Raw genomic sequence first — 25,186 nt, forward strand, 5'->3', positions numbered from 1 at the left:
CTATGCACACTCCAGATTTGTGTTTTTTCATCTTAATTATTGTCTGTGCCACAATAAAACAATTTGCACCTTTAAAGTGGTAGGCATGTTGTGTAAATCGAATGGTGCTAACCCCCCCCAAAAAATCCATTTTAATTCCGGCTTGTAATGCGACAAAACAGGACAAACACTTTTGCAAGACACTGTACGGTAATAGCAGCAACAAAGCATTTCAAAAAGCATGAATTAAAATAGTCGCAATTTGTAACACTTTAATTTTGTAATACAATTAATACAGTACTAGTAAAAACTATTTGCATTGTTTTTTAATAATTACATAGGATCATTTTTTAAATACAACTCCAAGCAATGCCACAGCGCTGTATTTTTAACACTTTTTTTTTTTTTGTCAATCCTTGCCCTGGTGGTTTATATGAAGAGATCCGTTATAGAGAAGTTGGAAGAATTGTCAGAATCTACTATAAAGTGTGTACTGTAATGCATGCCATGCCAGGAAAGAAGCTTTATTATTATTATTTTTTTTTTAAAGCTACACTTGGCTTTAGAAATCCCTTTACGATTCACAGCACCGCAAAAGCTAAAGTGCTACGGAAAATTGCATGTTCGAACCCAAATCATAGCTGCCTCTCGTACAGTATGATAAAAGTGGCACAGCTGTTCAGAAATGGAGATACTGGATTGTTGAAAAATACCGGCTTGAGGGGAAGAAAACATCCGTTGAGCCCATAACCTTTATGTCTTTATATACATTCACAAAAACAGCCTGTAAATCTTATTTTCTCATTCTTAAAGAATGTACCGAGTCAGATTCCATTAAGGTTCTGAATGTCTGGATTACCAATCGATGACGGAAGGCTGTTTTTGTATGTTGGACCTGTACAGCCCTCTTTTTGTTTTTGTTTTTTTTAAACTAGCTGTTACAGAGAATCCGTTCATAAATCCTAGCTAGCAGATTTTCGCAAAAGACGCGATAAAGGGTCCCCCTAGTGATGGCATCTTACAATAATACGTCATTAATCCAAGCATTTCTACATGCTCAAAATCTTACTCTGATCTTACACAGTGTCTCTTTGTCCTCCGTCAAGCCCGATTAGTGATTGCGTAGATTTTGCAAGCTACTCAGGCTCACGTGGCCGAGGCGTGTCTCTTTTCAGGCAGTCCTCGGTTACGCCCTGCGCTGCCAGCTCGGCCAGAACGTTGTCCAGATAATTGGGGTCTGGGTAGCCGTGGCCCGATACATTCGACATCATCTCAGTCTTGTGGTGGATCTCGTTCCACACCACCGTATCAGGCTCGCCTGTCGTGTTGGACGTGCCGACTGTGAAGATCAACCGCCGCGTCCATGCCACCTTCAGCAGCTCCAGCACCTGCGAAGGAATAGCATAGAGATGTTCGGAGCATAAATTTGAACAAACGCACACAATATACAGTGACGGTTGGTCGTTCGCACTCACTACACCACCATTCACATGCGTCTTCATTCGCAAATCAGCCCAAACCGGGTTATCATCCAACACTGAATATGAGCTGCAGGAATCTACAGTCTGGGCTGGAAAGAATTCAGCCCCAGCATCATTTCTTCATACCGATCGCTGTGTTCTTTATGTCAGCGGCCCCCAACCCCCGGGCCGTGGACCGGTACCGGTTCGTGGGTCATTTGGTACCGGGCCACACAGAAAGAATAAATAACCTGCACTATTTCCGTTTCATTCATTATCTGAGTCTGAACGATGTTTGATTTTGAAAAATGACCGGATTCTCTCCGTTACATCCGTCTATAACTCACGCTTGACCAGAGCATGTGAGTGGAGTGGAGCGGCGAGAATTTCGGTCCTCGCTCACGGAGGTGGTCGCTCCGCTCGCTCCCCGCTCAATGTCGCACCATGCCGCTTCGCCCGTTACCGCTCCACCAAGATTGCATCCCGCTCCACTCCACGCTCGTTCAAAAAATATGTGCATGCATGCGCGTAGCGGACGCGGAGCACTTCCCGTATCTCTGCCCTCTGTCCCCCGCACTTTTTACAGCCATTACAACCACTTAATTCATTTTTAACACGTGGAAACGCGTTTTTCCGAGCCGCCTCTAAACGCATCATGAGCAGGCGGAGCGCAGGTGGCAAACAAACACCGCTGTCGTTCATTCTGAGCCACGTTGGGCATGCTTCAGACTCGTGATGTGAGCGGTAACGGGGCGAAACTGGAGCGGGCCATTGCCTCGCTCCATCCTTCCCATCCTTGAAAAAAAAAATAAAATCCCGCTCCGCGCTCTTTTCAAAATTCGTCCGCTCCGCTCACATGCTCTGCTCTTGACGCATGTCAAGACGCTTATCTCAGCGACCAAGAATGTTGGAGAGAGGACATTACTCATGTTATGTTGCTGACGCGATGTTACGAGGATGCTGCTAATAAAGTTGCATACGAGTACACAGTGGATTCACGTTTATTACTATATTTAGAAAATACCACAGTTTATCCACCACACCTTAAAGGCTGGTCCGTGAAAATATTGTCATCATCAACATCAAACCGGTCCGTGCCGCAAAAAAGGTTGGGGACCGCTGCTTTATGTCCATTAGTGGTGCTGGTGCACTTGGTTCCACAAAAGTACAAAATAATTAATTTGCTAACAACGTATACTCTTATCTGGATGAAAAATTAAACCGCATTTATAGACAGCGTGCACGTGACGTCACGTGATATTTGTTTATCTGCCATCTTGGACGGCATGGCCGCGCATAGAACTTAGACGAACCCGTTCTAATTATCAAGTGTGTGGGAGTAGATCTTTCGAGAATGGTTATATCTTGTTCAGCATTTGGTTGTACCAATAGACAGGGCCAAAAGGAGGGCCTGTCATTTTATAGATTCCCCGCAGACAAGGAGAGACGCGCAAAATGGGTGTCCGCTGTGCGAAGAGAAAACTGGAACCCCAGTTCTACCAGCCGAATTTGTAGTGAACACTTCATATCAGATTGGTGTAATCTTCTAATTCAATACTCCTAGTACATCTGTTAAGTTGATTTTCGGATTGAATGATAACTGCATACTTAGAAATTAGACAGAACAGTGTTTGTGGCCGTCAGTCCCCTTGATCTCTAACGTTTAAAATGGCTATGCCTAGCTGCGGTCTCAAAAGTAGCCGGTCACCGGCGGCAAATCGCCGTCTGTGGCTTGTTATGCCGCCGGCTATTGTCAGTCGAGTCACAAAATTTAATATTAAATATTTCTGACGGCAAAAAAAGTTGTGAACGTAAATTACATCCACTATGTCATGTACGTCCGTTGCCGCGTCAACTTTGTTTACATCCTCGACATGAGTGCAGCCATTACTGCCCCTTGTGCCATATGTAAGCCGTACTCTGATTGGCTTAGAGTGTTCCATGGACTGTGAATGGTTCATACCATCATGTGACTCACAAATGGCGACGAAGAGAGTTGCAAGCGGCTCCATGCTGGATGCGTGGCTAAAAAGGTCTAGAGGGAAAGGTAAGTACGTTTTGAACGCAAATTTATTCTGTCATTGTGTTGAGATAGAAAAATAAATACGTCTTAGTCCACCGTTTCTCAGCCTTGCTTTAGACATTATAATCGCAGATCGTAAAGTTGACTCTGCGTTTGACAGCTGCTCGAAAAAACAAACTGCGTGCGTAACAACGCTAATCAAGCTTAAGCGAGACGACCCGCCTCAAATACCCGTCCTGGGTAAATGTTATCCCAATTTTAGATGACCTGTTCCAAACCATCCCGCCCCATGAAAAATTCGTACTTGCATATATCTCTCTCTCTCTCTCTCTCTCTCATATATATATATATATATATATATATAAAATCAATGAGTGCTGCTAGCTGCTGTTTTTTAATAATGATGAAGTACATGTAGCTGCATTTTATGTAACAGTTTATTGACTGCCAAAAAATAAACATTTTGATTATAATTGAAGTTGTTTTGTTCTTCATCTGTATTCAAGATTTCACCATATTCTTCAATAGTATTAGAGAATCTGGAGAAACTTGTCACCTTAGCTTAGTCAAAGTGCACATCAGACTTAAAATTATTATATCATCCATATGTGGATTTCAATCGGGCTACTTTTTGTGTGTTTGTTTGCAAATATTTCTGAAATTTGATAAAATGACTGAGGTATGGTTTCATATTTCAAGTTTCCAAATAGTATTGATTACCCTTTATTTTCACTGTTAAAAGTTACCAGAGGCCACCATTTCTCAGTAGTCTGGCCTCGATCCGTAGACATTTCCGAAGCGGGTAGGAGGAACAAACCGCTGTCTTTCAAACTGTCTCTGTGCGTATAGGCCAACGCTCTGACCAATCAGCGCAACAGTGACTGTGACGTAGTCAGAGCGACAGAAAGCAGTGGGGGAGGCCTTGAAATAAATAATTTTTCAAAATGCGTATTAATTAACAGGTTTTAGATATTAAGAAGTTTGGAGATAATGACCACAAGTTTGGAGTCTGTACCACATACACATTTTTTTCCAAGTGTTTTTCAAGGGTTTGCTTAAACTGTTTTTGAGAGTTTTTATTTAGTGGCGTTTGGTGAAATAATTTCCCTTAAATTTAAAATAACGGGAAAATAAGAAACAATCAAAAAGTAATGTTTCAAAGCTGTTTATTAATTCTTCGTACTGCACAAACTAGCCCCATCCTTTTGGCTACCAGCAGAGCCAGCTGGTAGATCAGACTTTTGCCATAGCCGGTCGGCAAAACAGCGAAAACGTCCTTCTTGAAAAGGAATGAGCGGAGAGCCTCTTCCTGCTCATGTTTCAACGAAAACTCCAAGTCTAATTCTTCTAAAACTGATTCCAAAGCGGAGTCAAACGCGCGCTGTTCACTAGCCGTAGCCATCTTTCCTGTTGTGCTTTCTCCAGCGTCGCGCAGCTTTGTCGTCACTCCTGCAAAAGCCCGCCCAAAGAATCCAAACAAAAACCTTGCGTTGTGATTGGCGGGCACAATTTGATGCCCGGGGTGTTTTTGTTTATATGGTGCGAGGCTAGACCCATTCGCTAGGCAAAAATATTTTTGGCCGCTAGGCGGGTGGGTCTAGTTTACTAGGCTAATTTCTCAGTGCATTTCATAAAATTTTCCGTGCCCAAAGGGGGGCGCACCCCCCTTTCAAACCCCCCCTGCACGCTTTGCGTGCATTATGTCTGCCGCTGGCAAACATTTTACCATTTTGCACCCTGCTGTAAATTATTTGTACCCTGCTATTCTCCCAAACTTTGAAGCCCCTGGCCTAGCCCTACTACCCTGGCCTAGTCTACGACAATGTTTTATCTTTTTGGCTCATATATGCCTTTGAAAGCCCAATCCATAGTAGGGATGGCTAAAACTAAAAAAAAAATCTTGACCGACCACCGAGCCTCATTAGCCGGTTAACCTATGAGTTTAAACAGGGATGCAAATGGCGGATGCCGCCTTTTTCACGGCTGAATCGTGCAGATCCGATTTTTTTTTTTTGGGGGGGGGCGTTGGAGTGTCTGAATAATTTCATCAGAGTAAATTCTGTATTAAAATTACTAAATAAGCAAATGCCGTTACAGTCCATGAAACAGGAAGTATGAGAAGAAAACAGTAAATCAGAAAGCTGCGCACGTTTTCGCGGAAGCTGCGCAAATGTGCGCAGCTTTCTGATTTACTGTTTTCTTCTCATATCTGGAACTGAGTTTAGATTTCGAACATTCTTACGATAAAACGTCCTGCATAGTCTCTTTATGATAAACGTCTTAATGCCACTTACCCGTGAGGTTATCAAGTAGACTTCCTTCTTCGGAACCTTCCAGAGGTATAGTTGGGATACCCGTCCCGCAACAAAATATTTATAAGCTTCCAGGCTCTTGTAAGCTTTGAGGGCTTTGCCAGTGTAACACGATTCACAAGAAAATTGTAAATGTCGTGGTAGGCCAGATCGGGCAAATCGCTGGCACCGCAGCTCCGAATTTCCCTGAACAAGGATTGCGGCAAGTTGTACGGATCTGCAATCCCCAACCTGGAACACTTTTCCACGTAACACTGCCTCACGTCACCTTCAAGATGCTGAACAAACTTAGACAAGTAATCGCGCGATGTAGATGGGGTATTTTCCGAATTTTCTTGGGGATTACTCCCTGGATCCATTACGCTCGCGCAAGGTAAACAATCCTGATGCCGTCCAATATGGTGGAGTACACACGTGCGGGTCACGTGACTGCACATCCCCTATACCTGCTGTCCATGACAACATACACTGCAACAACGAACTCCTCGGGGGATTATGCTGAAACGAGCCCACTTGTCACACCAAACACTGCTATTTGCAAAATTTTAGGGACATTCTGGCAAATTTCTCCTTTCGAGTGACTATCGCAGTTCACTGACCGAGTTACTTCTTCGTCCGTTATGGAAACGTTTTCAATGTCCACCCGCTGACTTGCTATGCTTTCTAATTCTTCACCATTCAGCTCATTCACGTGTTGCAAACTACCGATGATGTCATTTATGTCATATAAAAACGCCGCCGGTACACTTTAACTAGGTGTTAAGTTTAGTGGTATGAGTAGTCGTTTCATCCTTTCATCGATCCTTTGACCACCGTTCTCGATAATTGTTAGCGATCGACACCTAAGCGAGGCTTGTTAAGCCTTTGCTTAATGCCGTCAACAAGCATTCTTGACTTGACTGTGGACTTGACTACTTATTGCTTGTCTCTGGGAGGGGAAGAGGAGTGCATGGCTCAGCGTGTCATGTAAGCAGGCGAATGATGGATGTAATTGCAGGAAGAGTGTTTATTTACAAACAGGCAGGCAAACGGTTCAAAAACATAAGACAAAGACAGCAGGGTCGTGAAACGGGCAATGGTCTGGGTTTAGGGCCATGCACAGCACCGAGACTGCCCTGGTCAAGGTTGTCAATGATTTGCTGTTAGCTGCTGACACTTGCCATGTCAGTATACTTGTTCTCCTCGACCTTACAGCAGCTTTTGACACTGTGTGTCACAATCTTTTATTGAGCCGCTTAGAAACTCTGCTTGGCATCACTGGTTCTTCTTTAGCCTGGTTCAAATCTTATCTTACCATGAGAGAACAGTTTGTGTCAACTGGAGACTTTAGATCCCCTAAATCACCCCTCCTTCATGGTGTCCCTCAGGGCTCTGTCCTGGGACCCTTATTATTTGTAATATACATCCTTCCTCTTGGCCACATAATACAGCATTATGGGCTTAACTTTCACTGTTATGCAGATGACACCCAAATTTACATTCAAACCAAACCCTATTACCCACTCCCTCCGTCCAGTCTTGTCAACTGTCTAAATGCAGTTAACAACTGGATGGTGCAGAACTTTCTTAAATTAAATCAAGACAAAACAGAAGCCATCCTCATTTCCACCTCTTCTATCTTGAAAAAACTGGAGCACTCACAGCTATCTATTCCTGGTTATTTCACCTTCACTACTGTTGAAGTAAGAAATCTGGGTGTTATTCTGGACTCTACTCTCTCTTTTGACTCGCACATTAAAAGTATTACTAAAACAGCTTTTTTTCACCTGAAAAGTCTCTCCAAACTCCGTCCCTCTTTAACTTCATCTGCAGCTGAAACGCTTATACATGCTTTTGTCACCTCAAGACTGGACTACTGCAATGCCCTGCTCAATGGCATTCCAGCCAAGCGACTACATAGGCTGCAATATGTCCAAAACTCAGCTGCTCGGGTACTCACTCACACCAGGCCCTGGGATCATATCACTCCTATTCTATGCAACCTGCACTGGCTCCCAGTTAAATACCGCATCCAGTACAAAATTATCTTACTTGTCTACAAATCCCTACATAACCTGGCCCCTCCCTATTTATCAAATCTCCTAACTCCATATCAGTTACCTCTAAATCTTCGCTCCACAGATGTCCACCTATTAGCAGTCCCTTACTCTCGGCTCTGCTCTATCAGTGACAGGGCTTTCAGTGTAAATGGCCCTAAGCTGTGGAATGCCCTGCCACTAGCGTTGCGCCAATGCTCAACACTGTCCTCTTTCAAAAAACAGCTAAAAACACATCTCTTTAGCTCGGCCTTTTCTCTTTGAGTTTTAATAACGTTACTATTATTACTGATTTCTTATTATTTTATTATTGTTATTATTCTATTATTTTGCTTTTTGTTGTTTGTTTTTTACTGTTCAGTGTCCTTGGGTACCTGGAAAGGCGCTTATAAATAAAATGTATTATTATTATTATTATTATAATGGTCGCGTGAGGCACAAACAGAATGGTGGCGGCAAACACGAAAGGCAAAACACAGATATAAGGCTTGGTAATGTGAGAAACTAGGTACAGTGTACTGTAATATTCACCAAGTCTTATAAAGTGCGCGCTGTGATTGCGCTCTAATTTGGAACAGGTACATGGAACTGCAATTAGTCCTGATGGTGCTGCGCGTTCCGAGTGCCAGTGAACGTGACACAGTGATGTTTTTTTTTAAGACTCCAACTCATTGTTAAAGACGGGGGACATGAACTTAGTTCGTTATATGTGAAAGTTCGTAGTAAAAAGAGTTTGTGATAGCAGGCTTGCAGTGTAGATACAAACTGCTAACTCCTCAAAGGCTGTGTAATCTAGACCGCTGTGATCAGAGTCCTTTCACTAGATTACATACTTCCTGTTTCCGGAACCCAGAATTCTGCTATTTAACTGTTTGATTTATTAAACAACAAATCTACTCTGCAATATTAAGCATCATATTAACACACAGTGCTATTTGCAATCTGTTTCGCTTCCATTAGAGAAGAATTGTTAAGTCTTGTTTCAGAAACACAATCTGACAATTTTTTCCACGATAGAACACTTGGACCTCATGTCAGGGATGAGCATTTTCCGCCGATTGGCGGATTTCCGACTTTTTCAGACCAAAATGATCGTTTTTGAGATCGATGTAAATCCGTTGAGAATTTTTTTTTTGAGGGTATGATTAACGATCTGTGGTCACCTTATAACGCAGACATCCCAAGTGTCCCGGAAGTTCCGGGAGTCTCCTGCATATTGATAGAAGCGAGCAAGAGCGTGCGCGCGCAACATTAAGGTCTGCATCACGCATCTTAGAATGTGCGCGTGCGAGGGGGTGCGCGAGGGAGACTGTGTGCAGTGTTGCCAGATACTGCTGACGTTTTCCAGCCCAAAATATGTTCAAAACCCGCCAAAATGCACTTAAAACCACCCAATCTGGCAACACTGCCTGTGTGCCTGTTCATGTAGCGCATGCCAGACAAAGAGCATCTTGATTGGGTTACTCAGCAAAATAAGCCAATCAGCTTTCAGTGTGGGCGGGCTTTTATCTCTTTTCTCGAGGATCGGAATTTTCAGTTGTATTGAGTCAGTGCAGCCTACAGGATCGGCACAGCAGACAGAGAGCGCGCGCCCCAAAAAATATATATCAATTACACGTCATATATAAGTGTGTATCTTTTATAAATGGGGTTAGCTTATCTAATGTAGCATGTTGGGGAGAATCATAGTATCATATCTATATTTCTGATAAAATTTTAGGTATGATACCGTGTATAACTCTCCTACTTATTGCTCATTTCATAGGGGGACGGGGGGGAATTGCTGGCGTGTGCCGCGCGGGAGCGTCTGCCCAAATTTTTTAGGCCAAGATGAACTTATAGTTTTTGATTTAAAAAAATTTTCCAATATGTAATGCCCATTGTACATGCCTGTTCTTTAACTCAAAATCACCATCTCGATCTTCAGATTGACCATATGGTATCTGTATTACATTACACAACATCCTGTCCAGATAAAACCTAGTTAGTCCACACAACAGTTGAAAGGGAAGTGATGAGTGATGTTGAATGTTGCCTGCTTAATATGCAAGACCTCCTGCTACCATGATAACGTCAGAAGAAAGCTTAAGAGAATTATATGATAGAACTTTTTTCTGGTTTGCACTTCATTTTAAAGGATTAGAGTATTCAAAGACATGAATAGCTAAAATGCAGAAATATACCGTATTTTTCGGACTATAAGTCGCACTTTTTTTCATGGTTCGGCTGGCCATGCGACTTATACTCCGGTACGACGTATATGTGGGTTTTTTTTTTCACCGCGGAATAACTGGAGCTGATGCTGAGTCTGACGACAGCCACGCAGAAGAAGAGGAAACGGCGCTTCATCTGCCGCTGGAGGCAGAGTTGTTCAGAAGCGACACCGAGGATGAGGAATTCAATGGATTTGCTGATTTGGAGTGAAATCATCAGCTTGATAAACTTGATTGACCTGTGTTTTATTATTAATGATAGGCCTATAGTTATTTAAATAAGTTATGTAGTGATTTTAGGCAGTGCTTAATTTGTGAAGTGGGAGGTCCCAGAACGCAGGAGGTGGGTGGGTCCGGCGACTCAAAAAAAAAAAAAAAAAGGCGGGGGATGGTTTCCTATAACTTTACGCACATGCGCTTATTGTGTGTGTAAAATAATAATAATAATAATATCAGACATTATGATCTTAGAAAACGCTTTAGTGACAAACAGTTACAGACAGTAATATGTCGTGATATTATATTATAAAATATTAATTTTTATTAGTCTGTCTATATATTAAATTATATATTACTGTGGCGCACCCAAAATAGATGCCCACAAGTGTGTAGTTTCATTACTACTTTTGTTAGTATTTTATAAATATTTTTTTATTACTATTATCACTTTAGAACGGCCTAGTGCCCAGTAGGAACACAAGTGTGTGACACGGGGGGGGGGGGGGGGGGGGGGGGGGGGTGTGCTTAGGGGGTCGGACCCTCGCTCGTCCCTCAGATGCACTTTCGGGGAACAACTGTAAACAACCTGTGTCATCTCTCCTTGTTTTTCTGCACCTGTTTACAGGTTAGTACTGGGTAAAACCCCGTCCTTGTTGTAGCGTAAACTACTCATAACTGATGCTTGTTTGAACACTTGGTTTTTGTGTTATTTTGAACTTTTAGCATAACAGTTATATTAGAAAGTTGCCATCGTATGAAGCGGCTAGCTGCCGTTAACGTTCAGCAGTCGTTCCGCGAGCCCTCCGTGGCGGCAAACTGAGATACCTCAGCCGGCTAGCAGCCGTCTTTTTAGCTTACCGAATCCTATGGGATTGTATTGATACTGTAGCTAACTGCTAACGTAATATTTTGAGCCCCCTGACACTGGTTTTACCGTTATTATTTCACCAAGTTTAACAAGTATAGATATGCTCACCCACTGGTTTGATGAAAGGGATATTTTAAGAAGTTTAGTGAGTATAAATAAATTAATATACACTGACGCAACACTGGTGCTAAACGAAGTTTCAAGAGTAAATCCGTAAATACACACTGGTCGTAAGACATGATTATTGTGACAAGGAATACAAGTTAATAAATAAATAAATACCTTAACTTCATGAAGGGTATTCTGTAGAGTATTAAGACGCTAGGTTAAGGAATACAGTTTTGATGTAACAGTTATCTTTTGGTAATGAGTGTACAGTATTAACTAAGCTATGACCCTGAAATGAATGGTTTTCATCTAGATTATATTGATTGAGTATAGTAATGACTTTGACACTTTAATATTATTGTTTTATAAGTAACTTGAGTGTTTTACAGTAATGAACCAGATCTTTATCGGTGCTATTTGCTACTTTGTAGAATCTCATTCAGTATGAATGTTTATTTAAGTGGTTTACTAGGTGGCTACGGGTAACCTGCTTTTAAATACAATGGAGCTTCCATGCTATTGCACTATTCAGCCATAGTGGCCTTTTATCACTTGTGTAAGGTGACAGGGTAAATGTAGGAATGTTTGGAATATGTATATGTAATTGTATTACATGAATGTAATTGTATTGAACATGATGATACTGACCTACGACACAAAAGAAAGAAAGATATTTTGCTATGAATGATAGTAAATAAAGAGATGCACTTTCGGGGAACAACTGTAAACAACCTGTGTCATCTCTCCTTGTTTTTCTGCACCTGTTTACAGGTACACTTATCTTTATTACCGTGGTACCACTCTTGGGACCCGTAATATTACATTTATCTTCTAAAATAACAGACTGTACTCATCACAACCGGTTTATTTCACCATTGGAGATCAGATCACACAAGACATGAGTTAAATGACTCATTTTAAGGATTTAAGTAGGGGATTTAAAAGCGGTTGTTGTTGTTTTTTTCACTAAACGGTTGTTTTTACTACCGTACCTGTCTTTGGAGATGATATACCTATAGCCTACTTGACCTCTGATTTGATGAAATAAAATTCGACAAAAATGAAGAATGACACTCCTCGATGATGACTACAGCTTTAATAACACAGATGAAAGCGCCATGGGGCGATAATAAGCCCTACCGGTAAAAATATTCTAAAAGCAAACTGATTAATGCATCAGTAATAGGCTACTAATATTAGTTATAATAATAATATAGGCTATTAGTAATAACGATAGTGATAGTATTAAAGATAGTAGTAGATATTTAAAATAATCAGACTAGGCTACTTACAGGGCAAAGGGCGCGTTATCACTGCTCAGCTGTTCGTTTATTAAATAAACAATGCAGTCGCGCAGTAACCACGCGCCGCTTATCAGATACAATCACAGATTCTATGGATAGAATAACCCTTCAAAAAAGTGCGACTTATAGTCCGGTGCGACGTATATATGTTTTTTTCGTCTTCATAATGCATTTTTTGGCTGATGCGACTTAAACTCCGGAGCGACGTATAGTCCGGAAAATACGGTAATACTGTAGAGCTCGTTTATATTAAAAGGTGCATTGATTTTTTTGAAATCATCAAATGTGAATTGATTAAAAACAAGTCTCTTGTACCATATTAATCATTTTCACCTGGGAGTCCACCAGGAAGAGGAATTTATTTCCAAATAAATTGCAACTTTTTGCTGATAAAATTAATGGCCTCATCTCGTCTCGTCTTCTTCCGCTTTATCCGGGGCCGGGTCGCGGAGGCAGCAGTCTAAGCATGGAAGCCCAAACTTCCCTTTCCCCAGACACCTCGGCCAGCTCCTCGGGAAGAACACCGAGGCGTTCCCAGGCCAGCCGAGAGACATAGTCCCTCCAGCGTGTCCTGGGTCTTCCTCGGGGCCTCCTCCCGGGGGGACATGCCTGGAACACCTCCCCAGGGAGGCGTCCAGGAGGCATCCGAAAAAGATGCCCGAGCCACCTCAGCTGGTTCCTCTCGATGTGGAGGAGCAGCGGCTCTACTCCGAGCTCCTCCTGAGTGACTGTGCTTCTCACCCTATCTCTAAGGGAGCGCCCAGCCACCCTGCGAAGGAAACTCATTTCGGCCGCTTGTATCCGCGATCTTGTTCTTTCTGTCATTACCCAAAGCTCATGACCATAGGTGAGAGTCGGAACGTAGATCGACCGGTAAATTGAGAGCTTCGCCTTTTGGCTCAGCTCCTTCTTCACCACGACGGACCGGTAAAGCGACCGCATCACTGCGGAGGCTGCACCGATCCGCCTGTCGATCTCACGCTCCATCCTTCCCCCACTCGTGAACAAGATCCCGAGATACTTAAACTCTTGAAAATTAATGGTTTGGGGGTAAAAAAAAAAAAAATAGCCAAAAATCATTAGCCCCATGGGCCCTGCCCCCCCCCGGGCCTCGCCCCGTTTTTTTCAGACTTTTAAAATATTTTTCACTCTCATCCCTGTCATGTTCTGGACAATTCTTTGTCGCTTATGTGCTTTTTGTCTCGGAAGAACTGATTAAATTAAAACCATTTGATACCTTTCTGCCCTTGTCGTTGTCAGGCAGGAAGCAGAAGCGCGGGAAACCTCGACAGGTGTAAGACTGGCCGGGATTTGGGTGCTCGGGACCCTGAGGACAGAAACACAAAAAAATCTCTTAAAATGTCATTAAAGTGTCTGGTTCATCTAAAGGGATCATTTTAAATATGTATGAATAAGACCTGGGTGATGTAGGCAGGCTTTGATTAGTCGAATCCCATATAAATGATACGGCAAAATCAAAAAAAGTCCTAATAATGACGTGCTGAGAAGATAAAATGTTGTATATTTTAGATGCCTCTCTGGATGGAACAGTGACCTGTATTCCAGGTGGGATGTTGTAGATTATCTGTATAGTGCCACAGTCTGGGTGGCCAGGAAGGGATTGAGGGATGCTGTAGATTTCCATCTTGCCCTTTGGTTGAGTGCCGGTCTTTTCGCCATAGATTGTCTTGCAAGAGGGACACTGCAGGCTGCCGTCCTTTTGGGCAACAGACACAGCAAAGTCAAAAAAAAAAAATTTTTTAAATGGAAACACATACACACAACAAGTACAGCAGAAAAGACTGCACATACACAAATAGATAGGAATTTCAAAATAACATTTTGTCCAGTACACACATGCCTATAAAAATATAAGAGACTGTTTGAAGGCATTTCCCCACTGTCCGTAAAAAAGGAGACCAAACAGACGAAGTGCAATACGAGAAAGTCAGGACTTGCAAGAACAGTTTGGATTAACACCGTCTGATCATCTTACGGCGCATTTCCATATAGTGTTGTTTTCTCGCAGAAAAGTGCTCGTCAGTGTTGTAGACGCGTTACTAAACCTCAAGTCCGAGTCCAGTCTTGAGTCAAGTCCAAGTCATGTCCAAGTCTCATCTCATCTCATCATCTCTAGCTGCTTTATCCTTCTACAGGGTCGCAGGCAAGCTGGAGCCTATCCCAGCTGACTACGGGCGAAAGGCGGGGTACACCCTGGACAAGTCGCCAGGTCATCACAGGGCTGACACATAGACACAGACAACCATTCACACTCACATTCACACCTACGGTCAATTTAGAGTCACCAGTTAACCTACAGTCGGAGGAAAATGTTTGTACACCCTTTGGAATTTTTTACATTTCTGCCTAAATTGGTCATAAAACATCATCTGAACTCTCCAGCAATCTTAAGAATGAACAAACAGTGTCTGCTTGAACTAAAACCACCCAAACATTTGCGTTTTATCATATTTTTATTGACCATAAGATGGAATTATTCACAGGATAGGGAGGCATAAGTAAGTACACCCTTTGATTTAGTAGCTGGTTGACCCTCCTCTGGCTGCAATAACTTCAACCAGATGTTTCCTGTAGTTGCAGACTAGATGGGCACAACAATCAGGAGAAATCTTGCACCATTCCTCTTTGCAAAACTGTTGCAATTCAGCAAGATTCCTGGGATGCCTGGAATGGATGGCTTTCTTGAGGTCATGCCACAACATCTCGATTGGATTGAGGTCAGGGCTTTGACTGGGCCATTCCAGAATGTGAATTTTGTTCTTCTGAAACCATTCTAATGTCAACCTGCTTCTGTGTTTAGGGTCATTGTCCTGTTGCAGGACCCATCCTCCCTTGAGTTTCAACTTTTTGACAGATTGCCTCAGGTTTTTCTGCAAAATATCTTGATATACTTGAGAATTCATTTTCCCATTGATTATAGCCAGTTGTCCAGGCCAAGAGGCAGCAAAGCACCCCCACACCATGATGCTACCGCCGCCATACTTGACGGTGGGGATGAGGTTTTGCTGATGGTGTGCTGTACCGACTTTCCTCCACACATGATGTGGTGTGTTCCCCCCAAACAATTCAACTGTGGTTTCATCAGACCACAATATGTTTTTCCAGTGGCGCTGAGGAGCATCCAAATGCTTTTTTGCGAACTCCAAACGAGCAGAAATGTTCTTTCTGGACAGCAATGGCTTCCTCCATGGCCTTCTCCCATGAATCCCATTCTTGTTCAGTGTCTTTCTTATAGTAGATGTGTCCACAGAGATGTCTGCATGTTTCAGTGATTTCCTCAAGTCTTCAGCGGACACTCTTGGATTCTTTTTTACCTCATTGATGATGACTCGCAGTGCCTTTGGAGTGATCTTTGCAGGGCGGCCACTCCTTGGCAGAGTAACAACCATTCCAAATTGTCTCCATTTATACAAAATTTTTCTAATTGTAGAAACATGAACACCAAGGGTCTTAGAGATGGTTTTGTAACCCTTTTTAGCTCTATACAAATCAATTATTTTGTGTCTTAAGTCTTCAGACAGCTCCTTTGAGCAAGGCTTGATGCACAGAACATGCCTCTCATCAAAACACACCTTTTAACTGGTTTTCCAGTGGGGTGGGTAGCTTACAACACACCTCAGTGATTGGACATCAGGTTGGCTCACACCTTAGTCAAATTGTTTAATCATCTAATTAGTCTAATTAGCTCTTGGATGAGCCTTAGCTAAGGGTGTACTTACTTATGCCTCCCTATCCTGTCAATATTTCCATCTTATGGCCAATAAAAATATGATAACATGTAATTGTTTGAGTGGTTTTAGTTCAAGCAGACACTGTTTGTTCATTCTTAAGATTGCTGGAGAGTTCAGGCGATGTTTTATGACCAATTTAGGCAGAAATGTAAAAAATTCCAAAGGGTGTACAAACATTTTCCTCCGACTGTAACCTGCATGTCTTTGGACTGTGGGGGAAACTGGAGCACCCGGAGGAAACCCACGCGGACACGGGGAGAACATGCAAACTCCACACAGAAAGGCCCTCGCCGGCCACGGGGCTCGAACCCAGTACCTTCTTGCTGTGAGGCGACAGCGCTAACCACTACACCACCATGTCCATGTCCAAGTCATGTCCAAGTCATTAAAAAAAAAAAATTCAAGTCGGGTCCACTATTGATCAGAGTCAAGTCCGAGAACAAGACCCCAACCGCACCATGTGACGGTGGCGGTTTCGGCACCATTAACATTTAGTTTGTTCCTGAACATGACGTACACTACCGTTCAAAAGTTTGTGGTCACCCAGACAATTTTGTGTTTTCCATGAAAAGTCACACTTTTATTTCCCACCATAAGTTGTAAACTGAATAGAAAATATAGTCAAGACATTTTTCTGGCCGTTTTGAGCATTTAATCGACCCCACAAATTAATGTGATGCTCCAGAAACTCAATCTGCTCAAAGGAAGGTCAGTTTTATAGCTTCTCTAAAGAGCTCAACTGTTTTCAGCTGTGCTAACATGATTGTACAAGGGTTTTCTAATCATCCATTAGCCTTCTGAGGCAATGAGCAAACACATTGTACCATTAGAACACTGGAGTGAGAGTTGCTGGAAATGGGCCTCTATACACCTATGGAGATATTGCACCAAAAACCACACATTTGCAGCTAGAATAGTCATTTACCACATTAGCAATGTATAGAGTGGATTTCTGATTAGTTTAAAGTGATCTTCATTGAAAAGAACAGTGCTTTTCTTTCAAAAATAACGACATTTCGAAGTGACCCCAAACTTTTGAACGGTAGTGTATGAACAGGTGAATGTACGTCTCTTTATCAAGGAGTGTGAAGTATTCTGTCAGAGATGGTTGGGAGACGGATGCAAGTGCAAAGGTGTGTTTATTAATACAAGTGAAGACGGTAAACAATCCAGAACGGCAGGCAAAACAGGCTACCGTAGACTCGGCAGAATCAAAGACGAGAAACAGGAAATCAGGGATCAGGAACCCAAACAAGGAAATAAGGCTCGGTAACGTGTCAGCAACGCAACTCAATACTTTGCAAAGTAAGTGCGTTTTCACAGTTTTTATATAGGCGCGCTGATTGCGCCTTGATCCTGTGCAGGTGCGAGTCTTTTACGCCGCACGCGCTGTCCGGAGCGCACCCGAGAGTCTATCTGATGCACCTGCCAAGGCGTGCAGGTGTGACACTCTTGCATGAAATTAGTACCAAAATTAATGTAGATATAAATATCTTACGCAAAATTATTGTGGCACGTTAGAAAAAAATTAAGAAAAAATCCGAGCCCTCGTCTCCAATTTACGAGTCTGAATACAGTTAATGCACGAGTCTGAGTCATGAGTGCTCAAGTCCAAGTCGAGTCACGAGTCCTTAAAATTAGGGCACGAGTCGGATACAAGCTGAGTCCTGGACTCGAGTACTACAAGCCTGGTGCTAGCAGTACACTGAGGACTGCGTCATTTAAAAAATATATATTTTTTTAATTTAAAAAAAAAAAAAAGGCACATCATCAGTTTTGTTTCTATGACAACAATATTTTGAAACACGCCAACACACTAACCGCTGACGACACCAACGTCTTTCTGAAAAGTTCGGATTTTCAACTCGAAAGGACCCAACAGTGTTTCTCAGACGTGTGCTGATACTTGGATGTGGAACCCGGGTATATAATAATATTCTATCCACATTCACTGGATATGAGCAATCGTGCGCTCTGATTGGCTACTCTACTACTAGGCTATCAGCTCATATACTGTGAATAGAGAAAAACAAAACGGCGGTGTGTTACTGAACCAACCGAGGATGAAATAAAAACTACTCCAAAACAAAACCCTAAAAAATACAAACAAAAAAAAAGCAACAAAATATCGAAAGAAAGCATTTGATGGTAAGAACATCTTTTTTTTTTCAAGAATTATCAATCATCGCATTTTTCACAAATTTCACCGGTTTGTTTACATTCTTCATCTTGAAGCATTAAAATTCGTAGAATTTTTTTTTCCCCAGACTGGTTCAAAAGCTCAAAGCAGTTTGAAAATTACATCACTGAAATGCCCAAGGAAGAATTAAATAAAAATGTCTAAAGCTATTCTATACCTCGGCACGACAGCAAGACGGCACTTTCTGCAAAAAAAAAAAAAAAAAAACAACACTAAAGTCAATTTCTGCAGCCATCGGTAAGTTTTTAAGAAGGACGCCGAAGCGGAAACTATTTTGTCGGACATTTTGTAGAAAGTTTTTATTTATCGGATTTGCAAAAAAATAAAAACGCTCCGTTTCTCCAAATCCAGTGAATGTGGATAGAATAAAACAGTTATTCCACTCAATCGCGTCGTACATGGCTTATCGCCGACTCGGCACTGACTTGATTTTGTGGAATAATTGTTAAATATAATAATAACAGTTGATATATTATGATAATTTTTTACTTTTACTTTATTTAATGATGCATTCTGATAAAACAGCACACCTTGTGGCTGTGAAATGAATGCAGCTTGGGATTAGTGGAAGGAGAGATAGTAAAAGTGAAAGAGAGAGAGAGAGAGAGAGAGAGAGAGAGCGAGCTAGCCAAGCATCATGCTTTCATTTTCTGTGTGCTTTGTGGTGCACAATAACCAATCAATCATCACCAGCAAAACAACAAAATCCCCTAGAATTCAGAAATGCTGGACATAAATAACCCAAGAACACTGAGCTAATGCAGGACCTCACAACACCACTGTCTAGCAAATGAAGGTTAAATAACGATAAACTGATTTAAGGAGGATTATTTCAGGAGCCTGCGTGACGGTCGGGTCAGAAACTCCGCTACAGCCGAGTGGCCAGACACAGTATGACTGGAAATAAAAGTACGACTGTCCTGGGGATTTCTAATATCCTTCATTATATTGTATATACATGTAAAAAACCCTGACCTGTGGGAACTGTTAGTAAAATATTAAATCCGTAATAATAATAATAATAATAATAATAATAATAACAACAACAATTAGAAAAAACAAGATTAACTGTGAGCTACTGCTCACTTACGTATCCCCCTCCCCCCGCTTATATCAGAACGCGAGCAATCGAAGGAATAGGACGCTTATTATGAATGTTGACTTCAACAAATAATGAACCCTGAAACGACTAAGTAAAGAGCCGTGTCTCTTTCCAGGGATTTCAGATAGCACACTCATTCTGAAATCGCATTTTGCTTCTTGAAACAGCGTCAAAATCCACCCTGAAAACGGTATGCACGGTATCGAACCCCGAGCTGAAGCTCGGTGCCAAATATCAAGCAGTTATGATCTGTAGTTGCTGAGAAAAGTGTTACGAAAGTTTTGTAAATCCATGCTATACGAACCCCAAGCTGAAGTTTGGTACTAAGTGGCTATGATTTTGTGGTGTTTCGGACGGATGGAAATACGGACGGACACCAGTGTATACCTCTCCCTTCCTTCAGAGCAGGGGCATAAAAGAAAAAAAAAAAAAAGCACAGCTTTATATGCCATAAAATCATTGGGCCTCGTTTATCAAGGTGGATATGAATAGATCTACGCTGAAATCGTTCATATGTACGGAAGCCGTGAGAGGCCCTTCATATAATCTTTTTTTATTCACCTTGTTATCCCGAGATAACGACATAATTAATTCAGGATCTCGAGAAAACACCACAACTAATTAGAGATCTCGAGAAAACAAAACAATTATTTCATGATCTCAAGAAAACAGCTGAGATTTCTAGCAGAGCTGCGCCCCCCTGTGGGTCAGACAACGAAGACTTAGAAATTAGGGACATGTAACAGAGCAGAAATGGCTTTTTACGATGCCTGGAGAGAGAGGGGGGGGTCAGACATTCTAATGACCAAAGTTGCGTCTATACAGAATGAGAAATAGCCCCAAAGTCAGCATATCACAAGTAATAACGGTTTTGTTGTTTTCTCGAGGTCTCGAAATAACGGTTTTGTTGTTTTCTCGAGATCCTGAATTAATTATGTCGTTATCTCGAAATAACAGTTTTGTTTTCTCGAGATCTCGAATTAGTTGTGTCGTTTTCTCGAGATCCTGAATTAATTACGTCGTTATCTCGGGATAACAAGGCGAATAAAAAAAATGGATTATATGAAGGGCCTCTCTCGGCTTCCGTACATATGGCTGCTTACACAAAATGATTTGGTATTCATCTGACTATAGAGGGCTACCGCATGACGTCACCGCGCCGCGAGATTTTGTTAGGCGCCATATTGGAAGACCAAGTACATGCACTCACAATATAAAACAAAGTACGAGCGAGAGTAAAGTGACACGATGGCTGATAATTCGGGTTATGCGAGTACATTACCAGCTGCAGAAAGGGCACTGTATGTGGAGAAGCTGGCTGTGATTGATGGGTTTGACCCATATGATAAGACTCGCGGCAAGGGAGAATGGAAACATAAGGAGGACCGGACACCAATTCTGCCATCTGTTTGCTACCCAGACGTTGTAAACTATTTGTTGTTTACACCCAGTGCCTACACTCATGCTACGTTCACACTGCAAGGCTTAATGCTCAATTCCGATTTTTTTGTGAAATCCGATTTTTTTGTGAGGTCGTTCACATTAACAAATATATGCGACTTGTATGTGATCCTCAGTATGAACGAAAAGCGACCTAAAAGTGTTCCGCATGCGCATTGCAGGATACGACGACGTCACACGCAGTGAGCATGGCCAGTGTTTATGGAAGTAAAACCGCCCGGTTGCGGTATGACTCATCCAATCTAGCTTGAATAGCTGCATCCCCCCAAATGGAAATCAGCTCCCTAACCTCTGCGTCCTTCCATTGAGAAGATTCAGAACCTTCACAGCCCGAAGCGTCCCTCGCATTGATGTCATGCGCAGGGGCGCAGATACGTTTTTTTGAACTGGGGGGGGGGGACAAAGCTGCCAGCAAACCAACCCCAACCCCGATATGCCTGTCAAACTTGTTGTTAGTAACCATAGCAACCAAGCTCAAGCTCGCAACCTGTGCAGTCTGCGCAACTCAACCAACCGAATATCAGTCTTTTGTTTTATGTGAGTTGTTGCAACTATGTATACACTGCTGTGCACCTCAATAAACCGAATGGTAATTAGTCTTTTGATTTTTCCGTGAGGTTTGCCTTATGCAAAGAAAGACAGCATAGACGTTTTTTCCTCCCTATAAGTGGGGGGGACCGAACGAGGTGAATTTAAATCTGGGTGGGACAAGTCCCCCCCTCTATCTGCGCCCGTGATTATGCGCCATGTTGTTGTAACTTTTTTGGGAGACCCGCCGCCTACTTCAGCGCAGAATAGTGACGTTTGTGGCTTGTTGATGACGTGTAAGTCGGATGAATGCGACCTGGCGGTTCAGACTGAAGTCGCATATGAAAAGAGCGGATAGGAATCGGAATTAGGACCACATATCCAAACGGCCTGGGTCGGATTTGAAAAAATCGGATCTGTGTCGTTCATATTGTCAATAAAAGATCGGATACAGGTCACATATGGGCGAAAAGATCGGATTTGAGTCACTTCAGCCTGCAGTGTGAACGTAGCCTCAGTGTTCGAACTATGCCGATATTTTCGGGGGGGTCCCTTTTTTTCCCTTGGGGGGGGGCGCTTGCGTTTGTCTCAGAGCGCGGATCTCCAAACACATGAGAAGCCTATCTTACGCACATATCACGCGGACTCCACACCTCCACACACGCATCGCGTCTGAAGTCATAACTCATCAGGGGAAATCGTGTCCGCATTGGCATGTTCAAAAAACAACCTCGCGCCAACAATGATACCACACGCAAGAGAAAAAAAAAAAAGTCAGGCTACTCAACAACCAACCTGGCAGCAGCAGTCGTTGTCATATCGGTTTATTTTATCTTTGATGTAAACACAACACTTCGGATATGCAAATGCTTCCTGTTACACACGATTGCTATGTCAATAAACATCATTTTGCCAATACTTTAGAGACCCCCCAACATTTCCCAAATCATGTTTTCAAGGGATCTCATGTCTGTTTCAGGGGATCTCGGATCCCCCGAGTACCCCCGTAGTTCGAACACTGCCTACACTGCTGATGACTTGAAAGCCTACAAAGGGCTACAGGCTTACAGTTATGTTGTTTAGTGGCTTGGTTGGTTCGTGATATTACAGCTGTTATTAAGAATAACCTACACATAGTTATGGCCAAGGTAATCTTGTTGATATTTATCTTTTAATAATATATCTTTTCAGTTGAAAAATTAATACTTTTTGTTACTATTAAGGTATCCACAATTTAGGTTAATTTATCCAAATTATACATATGTATTTATGATATATGCCTACACAACAACTATGCTTTATTTATATAATAGGAGAGAGAGCAAGCCCCAAACCATCCTTTATTATTATTATTAAATTGTAGAAGTCTGGGAGGCTTGCTCCTCATCCAGTTATCAACTTGGGGCAAATTTAGCATGTTTTAAATCTGAATTTCTTGCGTTTGCTTACCTCAAAGTGTCCGCAGATCATGCACAGACTTATCCATTATATCCACAGTTTTTTGCCAAGTCTCACACAGGTTTCTTTCAAGTCTACTGTTGGGCCAATAAATCATAAATAAAACAGCTCAGATTTGTTTGTTTAAGTCGTTTGCCACTCCACTTTATTCTCGTGGGTTCACATACCGCTGCCATTATTTCCCCCTAATCACGAGTTTGTTGGTCTTCCAAAATGGCGCAGGGTCTGTTTACTTCCGGTTTCGGGTGACGTCAGTGAAAGGGGTCTATACATTAGTGCATTATTACATCTGGATTACGCTGTCGAGTTCAAACCGCTTCTTTTAGACAAATAAGGCTCGTTGTTCAATTAAGATGAAATGCCAGTGTACTGTATAAAAGGAAGATCGGTGCAGATGGAAGCCCTAAGCTGAGGCGGTGCAACTGACACAACTGATATTACCTGGAGACGCAGCACATGATGGTTTGGGATTTTCCCCCCTTTATCTGTACGACGAACGCTGGCTTATGAGTCGGTTCCATTTCCCACAGCATCTGGTCAAGCAGAGAAACTCCGTCGAGGTGGGGTTTGTTTTTTTGTGCGCGTCAAAAAAGATTTTTTTCTTTTGTCCTCACTTATACTACACTGAACAGAGGGCATGTAGATTATACATTACATTAGATTAATAGCATTTGGCAGACACTCTTATCCAGAGCGACGTACAACATACCCAGAGCAGCCTGGGGAGCAGGTGCCTTGCTCAAGGGCACTTCAGCCATTCTTGCTGGTCCAGGGAATCAAACTGGCAACCTTTTGATCCCAAAACTGCTTCTCTAACCTTTAGGCCATGGCTTCTCCTACAGCACGTCTCTACACATTTTGTCCTTTTTAGGTGCTGTATATGTAGCTAAATAAATATATGTTATTTACCAGCTGGGAAGTCCGTATCGTGAAATACCGTGACCGAGGTCTTGAAAGTACTGAGCGAGGCCCTCTGGGCCGAGGTCACGGTATTTCACCATACGGACCGACCTTAAGCTGGTAAATAATATATTTATTTTTTCTTTACCAAATTCTAACAGAAAACGAGAGCGCCCGAAAGGGAAAACCAAGCCGAGCCACCATTTTGAATCCTCATTCACGGCTGTAATGCAAATTGCTTCCTCCTCGGTATACAAGTGCACTTCCTTGGCAGGAAAAAAAAACTACATTTTGCCGCCTGTGTAGTCCCCTATTTATACAAAATTGAGTCATTCAGGATTCAGCCATGCTTTTGTTCGGCGTTGGCAGCAGTTACAGGTTTTTAGCTTTCTCCTGAAATGTTTTCTTTTATTTCGTCTTCATCAGGGTAGTAAAACTCGCTTTCGCTGTAAAATTAATGCTATTCTCCTGAGAAATCCGAAAATAAATGTTGACAAAAATTGCTACCATGTTTGTTGTTGTTGTGAACGAGCGAGTCGACAGAGGTCCGTAACCAGGGTCCGTATCGTAGGATACGGACCCGCTCGCCAGCCAGTCAGAGCGCAGGATTTGATGGAAACCGGACCGCAAAAAAAATATTTGTTATTCTATTTCACGTTCACTGGATATGAGCAATCGTGCGCTCGGATTATCGGCTACTCTACTACCAGGATATCGGCTCACGTATCATGAGTCGAGAAAAACAAAATGGTGGAGTGTCTTGCTTGAACCAAACGAGGATGACAAAAAAAAAAAAAAGATGGAAAGAAAGTATGACAGTAAGAACGTATCTATTTTTCAAGAATTATTATTATAGCATTTTTCACAAATTGCTCCTGTCATTTCGCCGAATTGTTTACATTCTAAGCGGAAATGATTTCGTTGGACGTCTTGTAAAAAGATTTTTATTGAATTTGCAAAAAATCAAAATAAACATGCTCAGCTTCTCAAAATCCAGTGAACGTGGATTAAAAAAAAAAAAAAAGGCATTCCACTCAATCTCGTGGAATAATTGTTAATTATTCTTGTAAACGTGAGTCAAAAGCACTTTAACTTTTTTTTTTAGCAGCCGCTTCGTACTTTCCGCTCTTGGCCTTTTAACACCTGTGGCGTCACGTGCTGCGTAATTTACAAATCACTGCCGTTTATCAACGTACACACGCGGATACGAAGAAAAATCAATCGGTGTTTAGGAACCTTTGGTAAACTCAACCATAAATTTTG

General features: G+C 42.1%; 1 protein-coding gene across 2 annotated transcripts in view; it reads right to left on the reverse strand.

The window, feature by feature from the left end:
- Positions 1–290: 290 nt before the first annotated feature.
- Positions 291–25,186, reverse strand: part of dtx2 (deltex 2, E3 ubiquitin ligase) — a 37,168-nt gene continuing 12,272 nt past the window's right edge. For both annotated transcript variants that reach the window (XM_060913325.1, XM_060913324.1), the window contains 3 exons: positions 14,078–14,239; positions 13,760–13,849; positions 291–1,367 (listed from right to left, as the gene is read on the reverse strand). In XM_060913325.1, the coding sequence (XP_060769308.1) occupies positions 1,116–1,367; positions 13,760–13,849; positions 14,078–14,239 (504 nt within the window). In that variant the 3' untranslated portion in view covers positions 291–1,115. The remainder of the gene's footprint in view (positions 1,368–13,759; positions 13,850–14,077; positions 14,240–25,186) is intronic.

This window comes from Neoarius graeffei, chromosome 28, assembly GCF_027579695.1.
Source record: "Neoarius graeffei isolate fNeoGra1 chromosome 28, fNeoGra1.pri, whole genome shotgun sequence".
NCBI lineage: Eukaryota > Metazoa > Chordata > Actinopteri > Siluriformes > Ariidae > Neoarius > Neoarius graeffei.